Source organism: Dendropsophus ebraccatus, chromosome 5 (assembly GCF_027789765.1).
Source record: "Dendropsophus ebraccatus isolate aDenEbr1 chromosome 5, aDenEbr1.pat, whole genome shotgun sequence".
Taxonomy (NCBI): Eukaryota; Metazoa; Chordata; class Amphibia; order Anura; family Hylidae; genus Dendropsophus; species Dendropsophus ebraccatus.
The window spans coordinates 24,741,459-24,758,445 of record NC_091458.1 but is presented as its reverse complement, the minus strand read 5'-3'; the positions used below and the strand labels follow the sequence as shown (position 1 = coordinate 24,758,445).

General features: G+C 44.0%; 1 protein-coding gene across 1 annotated transcript in view; it reads right to left on the bottom strand.

Moving 5' to 3' along the window:
- The window catches only part of ME3 (malic enzyme 3), a 128,537-nt gene that overhangs the window by 19,498 nt on the left and 92,052 nt on the right, over positions 1–16,987 (bottom strand). The window contains exon 8 of the mRNA XM_069969674.1: positions 11,214–11,323. Within this exon, the coding sequence (XP_069825775.1) occupies positions 11,214–11,323 (110 nt within the window). The remainder of the gene's footprint in view (positions 1–11,213; positions 11,324–16,987) is intronic.

Here is a 16,987-nt window from a genome sequence, read left to right as displayed (position 1 = left end):
ACCCGAAAACTCAGCATTTGACTAATGGTGTCTGGAGAAGTTGGATGCTGTTCTAGGGCTGCCTAGAATGGAAAACATGGATACAGCCTATAGCCTATGGCTGTATCTATGTTTTCCAGGACTACCCCCAACCTTTAAAGGGTATGGATTACCATGTGAACATATACCCATGCATTATCCCCAGTTATAGAACATAACTCTCTGGTCACCTGGGGAACCCCTGTAAGAAGGACACTACCAAAGCTCCTATCTGAATGTGCATTCTTGGTCACTGCTCTATTCACAGTCTATGGGAGTGCCAAAGATAGCCAGGCATCACACAAGGGTATCTTCACCAATCCCATACACAATAAATAGATTGGTGGTGAAGTCTACAAACTCCCTCCTCATCTCACTTTCATGATCAGAAGCTTTTCCCCTGTCATGTGGGCAAGGGTGTCTATGGCGGCTTAAAGTGGATAATCTTGTTTTCTCAATGGGGAAAAAGAAAGCAAGCGAAAAAAGGGATTATGGATGCAGAAATCCAACAGGCCCCAAAATCTGCTGTTTCAAAAGAACTGGGAGACACAATGGCTGTTGCTCTATAAGGGTGTGGTTTCCTTCACCTACTAAGTCAGCCATTCCAATGAATGTCCCACGGTGTACCACATGCATGCACTGGTTCCAACAGAGAAGCAGCTGTTCTTCTCAGGTGGCCCTCTATTTTGGCACATAGAGAGGGGCCCCAAAAGGTTTTGTCATATGGAGACAAACCCTTTAATTCTGTTGGAGGTAACTGATTAAACATTCCGCCAAGACATTCTGGGAAGGGATTAGAAGAAATTGGTGGTAAGGGGCCCAAGGTAGAGGAAGTCCCTATGCCCTTCCCTTCTCTATAATTTAACCCTGGTGGGACATGTTAACTTCTACAGTGTTTCCCTGAAAATAAGACAATGCCTTATATTTTTTCCCCTCAAAAACAGGCACTATGGGGGGGATTTATGAAGACCGGCGTACAAGTACGTAGTAAGAGGCATACGCCAGTTAGTGAATCCGGCCAGCCGGGCGCCCAAACCTGTGCCTGGCGTACCAAATCTACACCTGCTTCCAGCAGGTGAAGATTTGGGTCATGATTTAGGCGTAGATCATAATAAATGAGGCGCAGGAGGAGGCCACACCTACTCCCTGCCTCATCACGCCCCCCCCCCAAGCTCCGCCAGCCCTCCCATGGCGTATCCCAGGGAGAAGGGGCGAATCTGCACCTTCTCCCTGGCGTTAGCTTTTTGTGTAATTTCTATAAATGTCCCCCTATGTCTTATTTTCGGGGGATGTATTATTACTCCCCCCCCCCTCTCCAAGCTGGGGGGAGAGAAATAAGACATCCTTCCCGGACCTCCCCAGAATACTCACCCCAGGACAGAGAGTGCATCAGCGGGCGGACATGGGTCAGGCGTGCGTTGGAACATGCAGTGGGGCTTGCGGAGGACATGGGGGCCATGGATCAGGTGGCCTGTGGTGCTGGCTTTGGAGGCCCACAAGGGCATTAGGTGAGCACTGGGTGGTGGCTGTGGCGGGCAACAGGTGGCCATACTTTGGGGTGGGGGAGGGCCTTACTTTTGTGGAGTGCCCCTAGTTTAGAGTGAGGGGTGTCTTGTTTTCGGGGGGGGGGGGTATTTTAACAAAATAGAAGCACCGAGAATGTTTTCATCTTGGTGGTCCGTCAATGGACCTGTGCATCCTAATTTTATGCTTGACAGATATAGCAGTAGTCTTTGCTCCAAGGCCTCAACCTTGGACCTGCTCTACCACTTTGTACAGAAATCTATAGAAAGGCAACAGAGCGCATGCAGGTATATCCCTAGTTTATATACTGGCCAGTGTTGTATGGGCACTGTATAGTGGATTATAAGAAGGAGCTGGTGTCCATTGATATTACTGCAGCCTCGGGCAAAGAATCGGGAACCTTATCTAAGAAACTTTGCGTCAAATGCTCACCACAAGAGCTTCAGGACAGGAGTCTAATCTCATTCTCCATCACAATGCACAGAGACGTCGAGGATCCATCTAATTCCCCAGATAATCGGTCTCGGCTTTGTCTCCTTATTGTGTGTTAGGAGATCTTGGTATAATTACCGATTCAGGGGTTTTTTTTGCCGCAGCTGAGTCAACATTTCGATCCTTTGTCATGGTATTAATATGCAGATGACTCGGCTTTGTCACCGGCTGACAGCCTGATATTCTCTTAGGTCCCCCTATGGAGCCTTGTGAATTTGTTTGTAAGAGCATCAAATGATAGAGAATAGAATGTGGCATTCATTAATGACATAAATCATTTAGCTAAAGCCTACAATTACATTACACAGAGCCGGGGTCCTCTGCCAGACTCTGAGGGGAACACACAAAGGTTACTGCAGGCCACTATTACAGGCAACACGTGCATGCCTGCAGGGGGCAGTAGACAGCCATCATGTATACCCACATCCTGGATAGTTCAGAGGATTTGTAGTTGGCTGAAGGATAGATACAGGGCCGCCATCAGGAATTTCGGGGCCCCATACAACCAAAGTGTCTGGGCCCCCCACATTAATAAAAAAAAAAAATTGTGTGTTCGCCCCACGCCTTGCTGGGAGGTATAATTTGGTTCAGATCAATTCTAGAGAACTGGCTCATATACCCCATTTTTCCCAGTGGCTTAAAATGTAACCTCTGTTATACAGTTATAAAATTGTAGAAACTAAATGTGAACAAGGTGCAATTTAAATGTCACCATACAGACACTTACTTGTATAGCTGCCTCTTGTGCTCTGTATGTAGTGCGTTATACTCACCCCTGCAACGTACAATTTATAGCGTGTCTACAAGCCCAGCGGGGCTCATTATGATGGAGACTAAAACTTATACAAGAGTGGGGTAGGGGTTCCCCTGTATTCAGAATGCTGTTGAGTACTAGGCAATGCCCCGTTTGGGGTTATTGAATTTCGAGGGTCTGGGGGGCTGTTTGATTTGTATATGTTCACCAATATCCCCCCCCCCCCACCGGTATGCTCACTAACATAGAATATGTTGATAAGGCTAATATATTGAGGCTGTTCCATGTTAGTGAGCATGTACAAATCATCCCCCCCCCAGGCAGACTAGTTTAGCTCACCCAAGCCTGTGATAGCGAATACATGGCGGTGAGAACGCTTTCTAGGAGATCCTATTTGTGCAGCAGAGGTGTCTTTATCCTGCTCTGCATAGACCCTCGAAATTCAATAATCCCAGACGGGGCATTGCCTAGCACTCAACAGCATTCTGAATACAGGGGAACCCCTACCCAACTCTTGTATAAGTTTTAGTCTCCATCATAATGAGCCCCGCTGGGCTTGTAGACACGCTATAAATTGTACGTTGCAAGGGTGAGTATAATGCACTGCATACAGAGCACAAGAGACTGCTATACAAGTAAGTGTCTTTTTGAATTGCACCTTGTTCACATTTAGCTTCTACAATTTTATAACTGTATAACAGAGGTTACATTTTAAGCCACTAGGGAAAATGGGATATATGAGCCAGTTCTCTAGAATTGATCTCACACACAGACACCAGCACACATGTATACAGACACCAGCACACATGTATACACACATACAGACACCAGCACACATGTATACAGACACCAGCACACCAGGGCACGATGAAGTTTGAACTTCTGCAACCTGGAGAAATCACCTAATAATGCCCCTAGAGGTGGCCCCCATGAACTAATAATGCCCCAGAGGTACCCCCATGAGCTAATAATGCCCCTAGAAGTGGCCCCCATGAACTAATAATGCCCCTAGAGGTGGCCCCCATGAACTAATAATGCCCCCAGAGGTACCCCCATGAACTAATAATGCCCCCAGAGGTGCCCCCACGAACTAATAATGCCCCCAGAGGTGCCCCCATATACTAATAATGCCCCCATGAGCTAATAATGCCCCCAGAGATGCCCCCATATACTAATAATGCCCCCAGAGGTACCCCCATATACTAATAATGCCCCTAGAGGTGCCCCCATATACTAATAATGCCCCCAGAGGTGCCCCCATATACTAATAATGCCCCCAGAGGTGCCCCCATATACTAATAATGACCCCAGAGGTGCCCCCATATACTAATAATGCCCCCAGAGGTGCCCCCATGAACTAATAATGCCCCCAGAGGTGCCCTCATGAACTAATAATGCCCCCAGAGGTGCACCCATATACTAATAATGCCCCCGGAGGTGCCCCCATGAGATAATAATGCCCCCAGAGGTGCCCCCATGAGATAATAATGCCCCCAGAGGTGCCCCCATGAGATAATAATGCCCCCAGAGGTGCTCCCATACACTAATAATGCCCCCAGAGGTGCCCCCATACACTAATAATGCCCCCAGAGGTGCCCCCATACACTAATAATGCCCCCAGAGGTGCCCCCATACACTAATAATGCCCCCAGAGGTGCCCCCATACACTAATAATGCCCCCAGAGGTGCCCCCATACACTAATAATGCCCCCAGAGGTGCCCCCCATGAACTAATAATGCCCCCAGAGGTGCCCCTAAAAAAACAAACATCCTACTCACCTAATCCGCGCTGTGGCTGCAGGCAGCAGCTCTTCCTCCTATTCGGGCTCCATCTTGCGAGCCGCAGGGACGGGACTTCCGGCAGGCGTGATGACGTCACATGATCACGCCTGCCGGAGAGGTCACGGCCCGGCCTCCCATAGGCTGCTGGTATGAAGTGCCGGCAGCCTATGGGAGAGAAAAGTACCACTTGTACTGCCCTATCGGCGGCCCTGGATAGATATCAGAGGGTTGTTAATGGTGTACTGTATATTCCGAGCAGAGACTGGTAACAAGAGGTGGCTGCAAGGGTCTGTTCTGGGTCCTGTTCTTTTTAATATGTTTGCAAGTGATGTAAGGTTAGTGACATAGGAGAAGGTTTGGTAGGTAAGGATAGTGACATAGGAGAAGGATTGGTAGGTTAGTGACATAGGAGAAGGTTTGGTAGGTAAGGATAGTGACATAGGAGAAGGATTGGTAGGTTAGGTTAGTGACATAGGAGAAGGTGGTAGGTAAGGATAGTGACATAGGAGAAGGTTTGGTAGGTAAGTATAGATATATAGGAGAAGGTTTGGTAGGTAAGGATAGTGACATAGGAGAAGGTTTGGTAGGTAAGGATAGTGACATAGGATAAGGTTTGGTAGGTAAGGATAGTGACATAGGAGAAGGATTGGTAGGTTAGGTTAGTGATATAGGAGAAGGTTTGGTAGGTTAGGATAGTGACATAGGAGAAGGTTTGGTAGGTAAGTATAGATATATAGGAGAAGGTTTGGTAGGTAAGCATAGTGACACAGGGGAAGGTTTGGTAGGTAAGGATAGTGACATAGGAGAAGGTTTGGTAGGTAAGGATAGTGACATAGGAGAAGGTTTGGTAGGTAAGGATAATGACATAGGGGAAGGTTTGGTAGGTGATGATATAGTGACATAGGAGAAGGTTTGGTAGGTGAGGATATAGTGACATAGGAGAAGGTTTGGTAGGTGAGGATATAGTGATATAGGAGAAGATTTAGTAGGTAAGGATAGTGACTTAGGAGAAGGTTTGGTAGGTAAGGGTAGTGACATAGGAGAAGGTTTGGTAGGTAAGGATAGTGACATAGGAGAAGGTTTGGTAGGTAAGGATAGTGACATAGGGGAAGGTTTGGTAGGTAAGGATAGTGACATAGGATAAGGTTTGGTAGGTAAGGATAATGACATAGGGGAAGGTTTGGTAGGTGAGGATATAGTGACATAGGATAAGGTTTGGTAGGTGAGGATATAGTGATATAGGAGAAGATTTGGTAAGTAAGGATAGTGACATAGGGGAAGGTTTGGTAGGTAAGGATAGTGACATAGGAGAAGGTTTGGTAGGTAAGGATAGTGACATAGGAGAAGGTTTGGTAGGTAAGGATAGTGACATAGGATAAGGTTTGGTAGGTAAGGATAATGACATAGGGGAAGGTTTGGTAGGTAAGGATAGTGACATAGGAGAAGGTTTGGTAGGTAAGGATAGTGACATAGGAGAAGGTTTGGTAGGTAAGGATAGTGACATAGGAGAAGGTTTGGTAGGTAGGTTTGAAGACACAATAGTGTGCAATAGGATTGATATTCCTGGAGATGGCAGTAATATGGAAAATGAGGAAACAGCTGTTCAATGTTTCCAAATGTAAAATAATGCACTTAGGTAGGAGGAATCCTCTATCAAAGTATCATATTGGCAGTTCTATGTTAATGAAGACTTCAGAAGAGAAGGCTTTAGGGACAGTGATTTCTATGGCCAGGTAGGAGGAGAGATGTTTGAGCTCTTGGCTGAGTAGCTAAAGATAAAACCAGTAGGAAGAGGGAGATACATAGTTCTAGAGACCTCACTTATAAAACGATATTGATATAGTGAAACGGGTTCAAAGTACACACAATGTAGCTTGGATTCTTCAACCTGCACTTTGAGCTATCCGTGAAATAAAGAAAATTGCTATCAATCACTAGAAATGTTATCTGTCGGTGAAGCTTATAACACCATATGTAATACATCTAGGTCTGTAGGATTTTATTCCAAGAACCTCCAATTATGATTGGAATCCGATAAGGAGCAATTCATACAACTATCTGCTTATCGTCTTTTATTTAAGGGGGGAAAAAAAAGGCTGCATAATTCCCTTCTGAATTCAGTGAATACACCATTTCTGTGGAGGAACCAAAATAAATAAGTTTAGTTTATATTAAACCTGTCTAGGTTTATCTTGGCAGGAATTACGCCTAAGAAACACTAGAAAGTTTATATTTAAGCTAGGAATATTAAAAAAAAGTTTGAAAAACAACAAAGTTATAATAGCTTCCCATAATAACACTGCGCTGTCATATTTGATGTGGATTTAGGGTCTGGGAAGGGCAATCCGGTCTTATGAGACAGGACAATAAGTCATGTTTCCATATTATTGCCTGTCAGTCATTTCTCGCGAAGACAACAGACCGGAATCATAATAGAGATACGATGGCAGAAACACGAAGGACCATGAATGAGGAATACTGGAAGGCGGAGTAGAGTGAATAATACCAAGTAATGAAGAACAAGGAGCAAAAAACATTTCTAGTTGGATAAGATGCTGTTTTGGAGAGTAAACTATGTACGGGGAGCATTGACTATTTCCGACTAATAGATGTGTCTGCACAATAAGATCTGAAGAGATGTCGAAAATCACTTTACGATTGCGAGATTCTTCCATCGAGAGAATAAAAGTTTAGAGACTAGATGAAGAGAAAATAAAATAATTTGGACAAAGGAGGTATGATGAAACGGGCAAAGCTATTTGGGCAAGGATAAGAAGCAGAGATTGGATAGGAAAGATGGCACCTAGAGTACAAGTTGGATGAAAAAGTACTATGAATAGACGCAGGATGAAGATAGAGATGATCTACATAGTAGGCGATAATCATGTGTGTTAATCATGTTGGAAATAGAAAAAAGAACAGTAAAGAATAGTGTTAAGCAAACCTGGCAAAATCTCCGGGTTAGGCAACGTTCTCCGAACTCGACCACTTGCCGTTTGATTCTCCGCAGCTTCAAAAGTTTGATGCCGACCTAAAGCGTCCTGGAAAACATGGAAACAGCCACGGGCTGTACCTATGTTTTCCTAGCAGCCCTAGGGCAGCATCCAACTTCTGCAGCTTCGGGGAATCAAACGGCAAGTGGTCGAGTTCGGATAACATTGCCTAACACGGAGATTTTGACAGGTTTGCCTAACACTAGTAAATAGTATAGATTTGGTAGATTTGGTTTCGCCAGGAGTGACTAGGAGGTGTTTATTCCCTCCTTACTATTAAAACATGTGTGCCCAGTGTTCATGGCAGAAGTAGAGAAGATACCAGAAGAGATAAAAGCAAAAAAAATAAAAAGTGTAAATGCATGGAACAGGGTGGTGAAAACTCTAACCAGGTGCAAGGAAAGCAGATTGTTGTTGGATTTGATACAGATTTTAGCACATAAACGATGTAGAAATCCAAACCTTGTAAAAATAGCCTTAAAATGTTGGATCCTCTGGCAGATCGGGTGGTGAGACACGCCGCCACATGCGTCAACTGGCTATATCTTATTATTGCAGTAAACAACATCTCGGGAACAACTCTACCTAAAAACCACATACCACACTGGTTAACTTCTCCAGTGCCATTTATTACCTACCATCACCTGCCTCAGGTACTGTTACTAGGACTGTTTAAGAGCTGTGCCAGGGCACGTCATTAGAAATGAACGCAACTCAAGCACGCTCGAGTCCAATCGTTCTACAGCTATGGCTGTATCCAAATTTTCTAGAACTCTCTAGGGCCGCAACCAACTTATTCAGCCACCGGTAATCAAATGCTGAACGATCGGACTAGAGCCTGCTCCAGTTGCGCTCATTTCTAGTCGTCTGGTTAGCCACAACACTTCTTAACATTGTCTACCACCAAGGAACTACTACTCTCAGATAACACCCATTACCCCCAAGGACACCAAACATGACCTAGACGAGGTTGAGTACCAACAGAGAACCTACCAGCTGCAACTGGTACAATCCGAGTGACATGGTGTAGGTGGAGGAAATATCACATAATAAGCAGATCAGGGAATTGTAGGAAAAAGTGAGCGAGTTAAACAAAGGCCTAAAACAATAACCATAACAACAAAACATGACAAATATTTGATCAATCTCTATAAATATCACAATAGATTTAGACAGAACAGTAATGAGTAACAGCTGAAGTTTTCATCTTCTAAATATGCGTATCATGGGAATAAGACTGGAATAGCCACAAACCCTCCTCCATTCTAATGCCGATTAATGAAGAACATAATATATTCAGTAAATTTTCTTAGGTTGTGTTTTTCAGCACATCCGATCCTCTGGATGATGTGTAGACGGAACACCTGCAGCCATTGCCTATATAATTTCTATACTTCCTACGTTCCCTATGACATGCGGGGCTTTACGGGTCTCTTACTGGCGTTGTTGGTAATAAAGAGCGATATTATCTTTGCAGATTTCTGCATCCCTTCTATCGTACTGTATGAACAGATGTGGCAGGAAATGAAACTTAGTAAGAAGAGTCGACCATAGAAGAACGAGGAGGATTTTCTTTGGCTCTGGAAACGGGTAATTAATATCATGCTAATCTCCATATCCTCATTGCAATTCATTCTTGATTATTTGCATATTTTACCCATAGTTCACTTAGGCGCACATGTTTCACTTAATGCGTCTCAGATTGTATCCGAGATTGGTTCAGTGCTGACATTTCGGTAACGTCAATGATGTATCAAAGGTGACAACTGGATTTTATCCTGAATTTGGCAGGAAACAATCCCCAATACTCTGTGCAGACTCTATTTGGCACAATCATCCCATTGGGTGTGATGTCTTAATAAGTTTACATCCTGTGGGTCTAAGGGGGTCTGTGTGTCTATCAGGCTCCGTTTCCCCCTGCATCGTTAATCCTACCTAAGGGGAAGCCAAATCTACGGCTTCAAGCTGGGGGTGCCGGTTGGGCAGCAAGATAGGTAGATGCAAACACACAACAGGTCTCCTTAAGCTACAGAGTGGAGGCCACATGTCAATGAACTAAGGGATAGTGTTGTGCGGAGAGGCTGAACTGTACAGGTTTGGTAATGTTCTCCGAACCTGAATGCTCACCTTTTGACAACGCGACTCCAGAGGTTGGAGGTTTCCCAGGACTCTCTAGGGCTGCATCCTACTTCTGCAGTCACGGGGAGTCTAATTCAGAGTGTTCGGGGAGCCTTGCTGAAACCAAACAGATCAGTGTCTTGACTCAACACTACCATGGAATTCTGGCTTCATAGTCAGTCCAACCATGGGGCAACGACAGCAGATCGTAGCTATCTTAGTCGTTTGTCTTTCAACATGTTAAAAGACAAGGACAGAAAACGATCAGCCGACATCGTTCATGTCGGCTGATGGTTTTCCTCTATTACACAAGACGATTATCGGCCGGTCGGTAATCGTTTAGTGTAATAGGGCCTTAAGCTTTGGCGTTCATTTGTCCCAGATTCTTGCAGATGCAGTCTGGCCTGGTGGGGGGCGGGCACTGGTTCATGGGTACTTTTCTCTGGTTTTACAAAAAAACCTTTCTGTACTTTTTGAATTACATGCTGAACTTCATGAATTTCAGGCAGGGTCCGTGACTTCTGTATGAGTATTACCAGAACTGGCATTTTTACATGAGCACAGATAAGTGTATTGCACAATTGTATACGTATTTGTGAATGTACACAGACATGGAGACAAATAGTGTCTGGCACTACTGTAAAGAAGTCTACTTTTTACTGGCACCAAGCTATAGACTCTATTCTGCATGCTTTTAGCCATTGTGGGGTTTATTGCAGAAACTACTGTATGGGCTCTAGTAGGCTCTTAGAACCACTGCATGGCCTACACATGGTATAACTAGAACATTAAAGGGAACCAGTCACCATGAAAATGCTACCTAAGCTCTCTGCATCATGTTATAAAAAAGAAGGAGCTGAGCTGATTGATATATATCTTTATGGGAAAATATTCAGTATAACTCGTAAATTATTGATCTCTGATGTTTCCACACTAAGGAGTCCAGTCCACTGACTGACACCACCCGCAGGACTCCTTAACACAGAATGAAAAGGGATTTCAATCAAAATGTTACAAGTTATACTGAGTCTTGTCCCACAAAGATATATATCAATCTGCTCAGCTCTTCCTGCTCTATAACATGATGCAGAGAGCTTAGATAGCATTGTCTAAGTAAGAGGTTCCCTTTAAGGATACTTTGAAAACATAGCAGGAGAACACAGCTAATGCTAAATAGACGGGTGCTATCTTTATTAGCAGCTGTCTATTTACCGAGACGGACAGCTTTCCCCACTATGTTCCGAAGTGGGAACATGGCCTTAAAGGGGTATTATTATTACAGACACAACTGTATTGGTATTACTCTGATGCCAACAACACTGTATGAGGATTTCTATAAGGGTTGAAGCAACTGTGTTTCACTTATCAATGGCGAGAACTATCACTCCAATGTGAAATGAATGAGGTTGTCAGAACAATCGCTTCTTTTAGCAATATATTCTTCAGAGACTGTCACTAGAAAGATCTCAATATGAAAAATGTCAGCACGTTCCGGAGTTGGAGTAATTCTACCTAAAGCATTTCTATCTTACCTTGAATATCATCATTGAAGGTACAATATTTATTGCGGTACTTGTTCAGCAGTCGGAAGGCATTGGAATTGGCAAAGTCTTCAAACTGTATCAAGCAATTCATCCCGTATCTGTAAAAAAAAAAAAAAGAAAGGTAGCCAGTGTTGAATACACACTTTAGAAATCCTGGGTGAAACAGTGCCACTCCTACCCACTGGCTGCATCAGGTATGGCAAATGAATACACATTAGTGGTACTGACTATTGTGGTAGGACTGGTGGGACACGATGTGTGTAAGGGATACTGGTTGCCTTAGCTCTTGTTGAATTCAATCCAGATGTGTTCTATACAAGGCCATATAACAAAAATACTTTCTATGAGAATAAACAATTTATGAAAAAATAAAATAAAAAAAATTCTTCTTGGCATGAGAACATGCGAAATAAATCAAGTCTGGACAAAATTTAGAATCTGGGTAGCGTCTAACATCATAACATATAAACCTCATTCGTGTCAAGTTCCAGAGTTCTGATGCTGGTCTACATCAGGGTACCTTCAAAAAGCTAGTCCAGGGGTAGGGAACCTTGGCCCTCCAGTTGTTGCAAAACTACAACTCCCATCATGCCTAGACAGCCAAGGGCTTTAGTTTTGGCTGTCCAGGCATAATGGGAGTTGTAGTTTTGTAACAGCTGGAGAGCCAAGGTTCCCTACCCCCTCAGCTAGTCTGACATATACTACAGCATGGGCATGTAGTGGCCATAGACTTAACTGGATCAAACATAGTCTACTAATACTCTACATTTGATCTGTTTCAGGAATGTATATATGTATTAGTCCACTACGTGTTGTGTGCGCAAATCAAAGAGTAAATTTGCCAAGACATTTTATATGCAGGTCCTAAGTAACATCCAGTTGTGGTTCGATTTGGCAGAATTATTAAGCGGCGTGTTAATCTAAGGGAATATACCACTGAAGCTGCTGCCCATGCATTGGATGTAGAAATGTACACGAACACCAAGCTAGCATAGATTTTTACTATAGTTTATGCCAACATAATTTCAGCAACTGGTCCCCTGATGAATCATTCATTGTATAGAGGAAACATGTTGGGACTTTTTAATTGTTCTGTGATTGGAATATTTTTGTTTATGGTGGACATCCAGTAACATCAAGTATTGTGCTGCTTGGTTTATCTGAGAGCTGGAAGTTTGTGTATTCGCAACTAGTGCCCACCACCCAATTTTTTCAGATTTTCATTTGTTTGTTTTTTATACAATTCGCATTTTTTAACACATACTAAATAAAATATGGTTCAGTAAGAGTCAGGTTGACACAGTTAAGGGGGTCATGGAAGTTTTATGTGTTCATGTAGGTCATTGTTGTGGGGGAGAGCTATGGCTGTAATATTATTGGGCTCCTATAGCATGAATAAGATGTTGCCTATATCTGGATCATTAACCCATATTCAAAAGTTTGGAGCCTTAAAATAAGCAACTGTTCATCTAATAACTGTATAAAGACCCAAGCTTCGATCACTTCTCTTCTAGACCTCTGGGGAATGAAGACTTTAATGGCGGGAGATAATCCTCTAATGGGAAGACATACAGAATTAGCTGAGACACAATGACGGAACACAACAAGACCATCTGAGGACTCTCCTTATGTAAACCGAGCTGAAAGAACTGATCCGGAGGATTCTCCTGTTGGCTGCTGGCGATGCCATAGACAGTGCTGTCATTCATCCTCCTCTTTTATGTCTACTGTAACGTGATGTGGACACATGGGAGACGCTTGGAGCATTAAAAGCCGAAAACGGATACAGAACCTTCAGGGCTTCTTTGAGATAGTAAGTCTCCCCATGAAACGCTCCATTGATGGCACCTCTGCTCCTGTAGACAGGTGTCCTAGATCTGTGTTGAGTCATTCTTCTGGTATTAATGGAGCCTTTTGTATGGAGAAATGAGGTGTTATGTCATTCTGACAAACATGGCGACGGCTTTTATTCCCAAGTGAAGATGAGGTCAGCTCTAACACCTGCGGTATTGTGTGTATTTCCTCAGATGTTTTGTTAAATAAGAATAGGTGTCCGCACAGTTTTGGGTTACATGTACATCACCTGTATAATAAATATTAAGATGCCACAATGGACAGGTCCAGAGGTTTCTTGGTTTTATTTCTGGATATACCAATATGGCTGCTATTACCTGAGGTTTATGCGAGCCCTAAAATACAAGTATGCTTATTCATAAGCTGTGCAGGTGTTCCTGGGTAATGGCTGTACCCTATAATGGGGTGTTCATAAGACATTTATAATTATGGATGTTCCTGGGGAAGAATAGAGGAGGTTTCCTGTGTGGTGTAGTATAGAGGAGGTGTCCTGTGTGGTGTAGTATAGAGGAGGTATCCGGTGTGGTGTATTATAGAGGATGTGTCCTGTGTGGTGTAGTATAGAGGATTTGTCCTGTGTGGTGTGGTGTACTATAGAGGACGTGTCCTGTGTGGTGTAGTATAGAGGAGGTGTCCTGTGTGCTGTAGTATATAGAGGAGGTGTCCTGTGTGGTGTAGTATATAGAGGAGGTGCCCTGTGTGGTGTAGTATAGAGGAGGTGTCCTGTGTGCTGTAGTATATAGAGGAGGTGTCCTGTGTGCTGTAGTATATAGAGGAGGTGTCCTGTGTGGTGTAGTATATAGAGGAGGTGTCCTGTGTGGTGTAGTATAGAGGAGGTATCCGGTGTGGTGTATTATAGAGGATGTGTCCTGTGTGGTGTAGTATAGAGGAGGTGTCCTGTGTGGTGTAGTATAGAGGAGGTGTCCTGTGTGCTGTAGTATAGAGGAGGTGTCCTGTGTGCTGTAGTATATAGAGGAGGTGTCCTGTGTGCTGTAGTATATAGAGGAGGTGTCCTGTGTGGTGTAGTATATAGAGGAGGTGTCCTGTGTGGTGTAGTATATAGAAGAGGCGTCCTGTGTGGTGTAGTATATAGAGGAGGAGGTGTCCTGTGTGGTGTAGTATATAGAGGAGGAGGTGTCCTGTGTGGTGTAGTATATAGAGGAGGTGTCCTGTGTGGTGTAGTATAGAGGATGTTTCCTGTGTGGTGTAGTATATAGAGGATGTGTCCTGTGTGGTGTAGTATAGAGGAGGTGTCCTGTGTGGTGAAGTATAGAGGAAGTGTCCTGTGTGGTGTAGTATAGAGGAGGTGTCCTGTGTGCTGTATTATAGAGGATGTGTCCTGTGTGGTGTGGTGTACTATAGAGGAGGTGTCCTGTGTGGTGTAGTATAGAGGAGGTGTCCTGTGTGGTGTAGTATAGAGGAGGTGTCCTGTGTGGTGTAGTATATAGAGGAGGTGTCCTGTGTGGTGTAGTATATAGAGGAGGTGTCCTGTGTGGTGTAGTATATAGAGGAGGTGTCCTGTGTGGTGTAGTATAGAGGAGGTGTCCTGTGTGGTGTAGTATAGAGGAGGTGTCCTGTGTGGTGTAGTATATAGAGGAGGAGGTGTCCTGTGTGGTGTAGTATATAGAGGAGAAGGTGTCCTGTGTGGTGTAGTATATAGAGGAGGAGGTGTCCTGTGTGGTGTAGTATATAGAGGAGGTGTCCTGTGTGGTGTAGTATAGAGGAAGTGTCCGGTCTGGTGTAGTATAGAGGTGGTGTCCGGTGTGCTATAGTATAGAGGACGTGTCCTGTGTGGGGTAGTATACAGGATGTGTCCTGTGTGGTGTAGTATAGAGGAGCTGTCCTGTGTGGTGTAGTTTAGAGGGTGTGTCCTGTGTGGTGTAGTATAGAGGACGTGTCCTGTGTGGTGTAGTGTAGAGGAGGTGTCCTGTGTGGTGTAGTATAGAGGAGGTGCCCTGTGTGGTGTAGTATAGAGGAGGTGTCCTGTGTGGTGTAGTATAAAGGACGTGTCCTGTGTGGTGTAGTATAAAGGACGTGTCCTGTGTGGTGTAGTATAGAGGATTGCAGTATTCCAGAGCAGGTGGCCACTGCTTCTATATAAGCTAGTGTATGTCGGTACTGTGTGTATGTATGCTCTGGGGCTGAAGCCTGTAGTATGCTGCTCCCACCAAGGCTGAAGGAAAAAATAACATAGGGATAACTGTGTAATGTGATGATTTTATGTATTATCTCGATTATCTATGCCACTGTACAAGTTCTGAGACCAACCAATCCCTCAGCCAGATACCAGTGGTTTATTAGCCTATCCTAGAGGGTTATCTTATTGTCCCTGCCCAATTAGATCTCCACTGAGAGGTAAATATAGTGGGGCTGAGACTAGTTGGGGAAAATTCGTGGTCTGTCAGTGTATGTTGGAGAGAAGGCGTATATATAGTCCTCTCGGACTCTTCCAGAGCCTGGCCTGGTGGCAAGGACCCATTTGTGGGACTTTCCTTCTATCAGAGACTGTTATTTATTTCTATTACCTGTCCTTCTAGCTATGCTGGCTAGAAGCACCTTGCAGTGAGGCTGCGGTAGATGGCACGGAACAAACCCTATCCAGACTGGGTGGCAACTCCAGTTATTGATGATTACTCCAGGATTTAGTCAGTGGCTAGGTAAGTGCTATTAGCCCGAAAACTCCACTGTAGGCTACTGGGATTTCTTAGGGGTCGCCCAGACAGCTAGCTTCCACCACTAGGTGGGCCTACATTCTTGATCCTGTGTCACTCGGTGCCCACAAGATAGCAAAAGGCAAACACTCATCCCCGTGGATGCAGGTACTGTTCATCGCCACTCACCCAAAGTGGTCAGAGCCCCCTCTAGTTGAGAAGCCAAGGATCTGGATAAGCCCCTTCCCTACTGCCACTAAAGCCCCTTCCCTACTGCCTACTGCCACTAAAGCCAAGCCCCTCCTATATATCTACCAGTGACAAGCTTTGAAGTATTCAAAAGTATTCCGAAAGTATTATTTCAAGTCACTGCGTCCAAGGGATCTCAGTAAGCATAAGTATTAACTGCACTTTAAGGAGATAACAGTAAACCTGTTCCTGTTTAAAATATCTGAGCCTCAGTGATTACTGCTGCACCTACACCTGCACTACACCTGTTCTAACCTAAAAAGCTGTGTCAGTACATCAGGGCTGGGTGCATACCAACTCTAGCCACAAGTGCTTAGCGGTACAACATCTCGCCCAGCTACACCCCCTGGTTACTGCAGGATCTGTCAGCATTCCCATAATGTTGGGTACTCTATGAAGACACACGCTTTTTTTGGCCCCTCTCCTGATGGTGGGAGCCTATGCTATGAAAATGATTTGTCTAACCCAGACAACCTGTTTAATGTCACATTTATCCATTTAGAGAGAATAATCTCACTATAATTAAGGTTAAGATGTCCATTATCGTTTACTAGATCCAGATCTTCCCATTACTATTGGAATGTATGGAGATTATAGGAAATTACGATATTTCCCCCGGGTATAATCAGACATGGGATGGTTTTGTAGAGCTCACAGGACCGTGTCTACACCTGCAAATAATACCGATGTATCATTGACTTCACTGGTCTTGTACTTTTGATCACATTCTTATGTAGAAAACAGAGCTACAGCGGTCAAAGGGCAATTGGTGTCAAGACTAAATATGAATAGAAAAAAATATCATTACACTCTTACGAGGATATCAGGTTTATAAGTGTGCAATGTGGGAGGTGATTTATACTATAACAATTCAGCGGAGGTCACAAGGGCAGACAGTGATTCGGCCTCACCCTCCACACAGATTTCTTGATGTAATCTGTAGAAGCCTTAACTTATGTTAATGTAAAATGTGAATTAATCATTGTTGGGAAAAATTTACTTACTTGT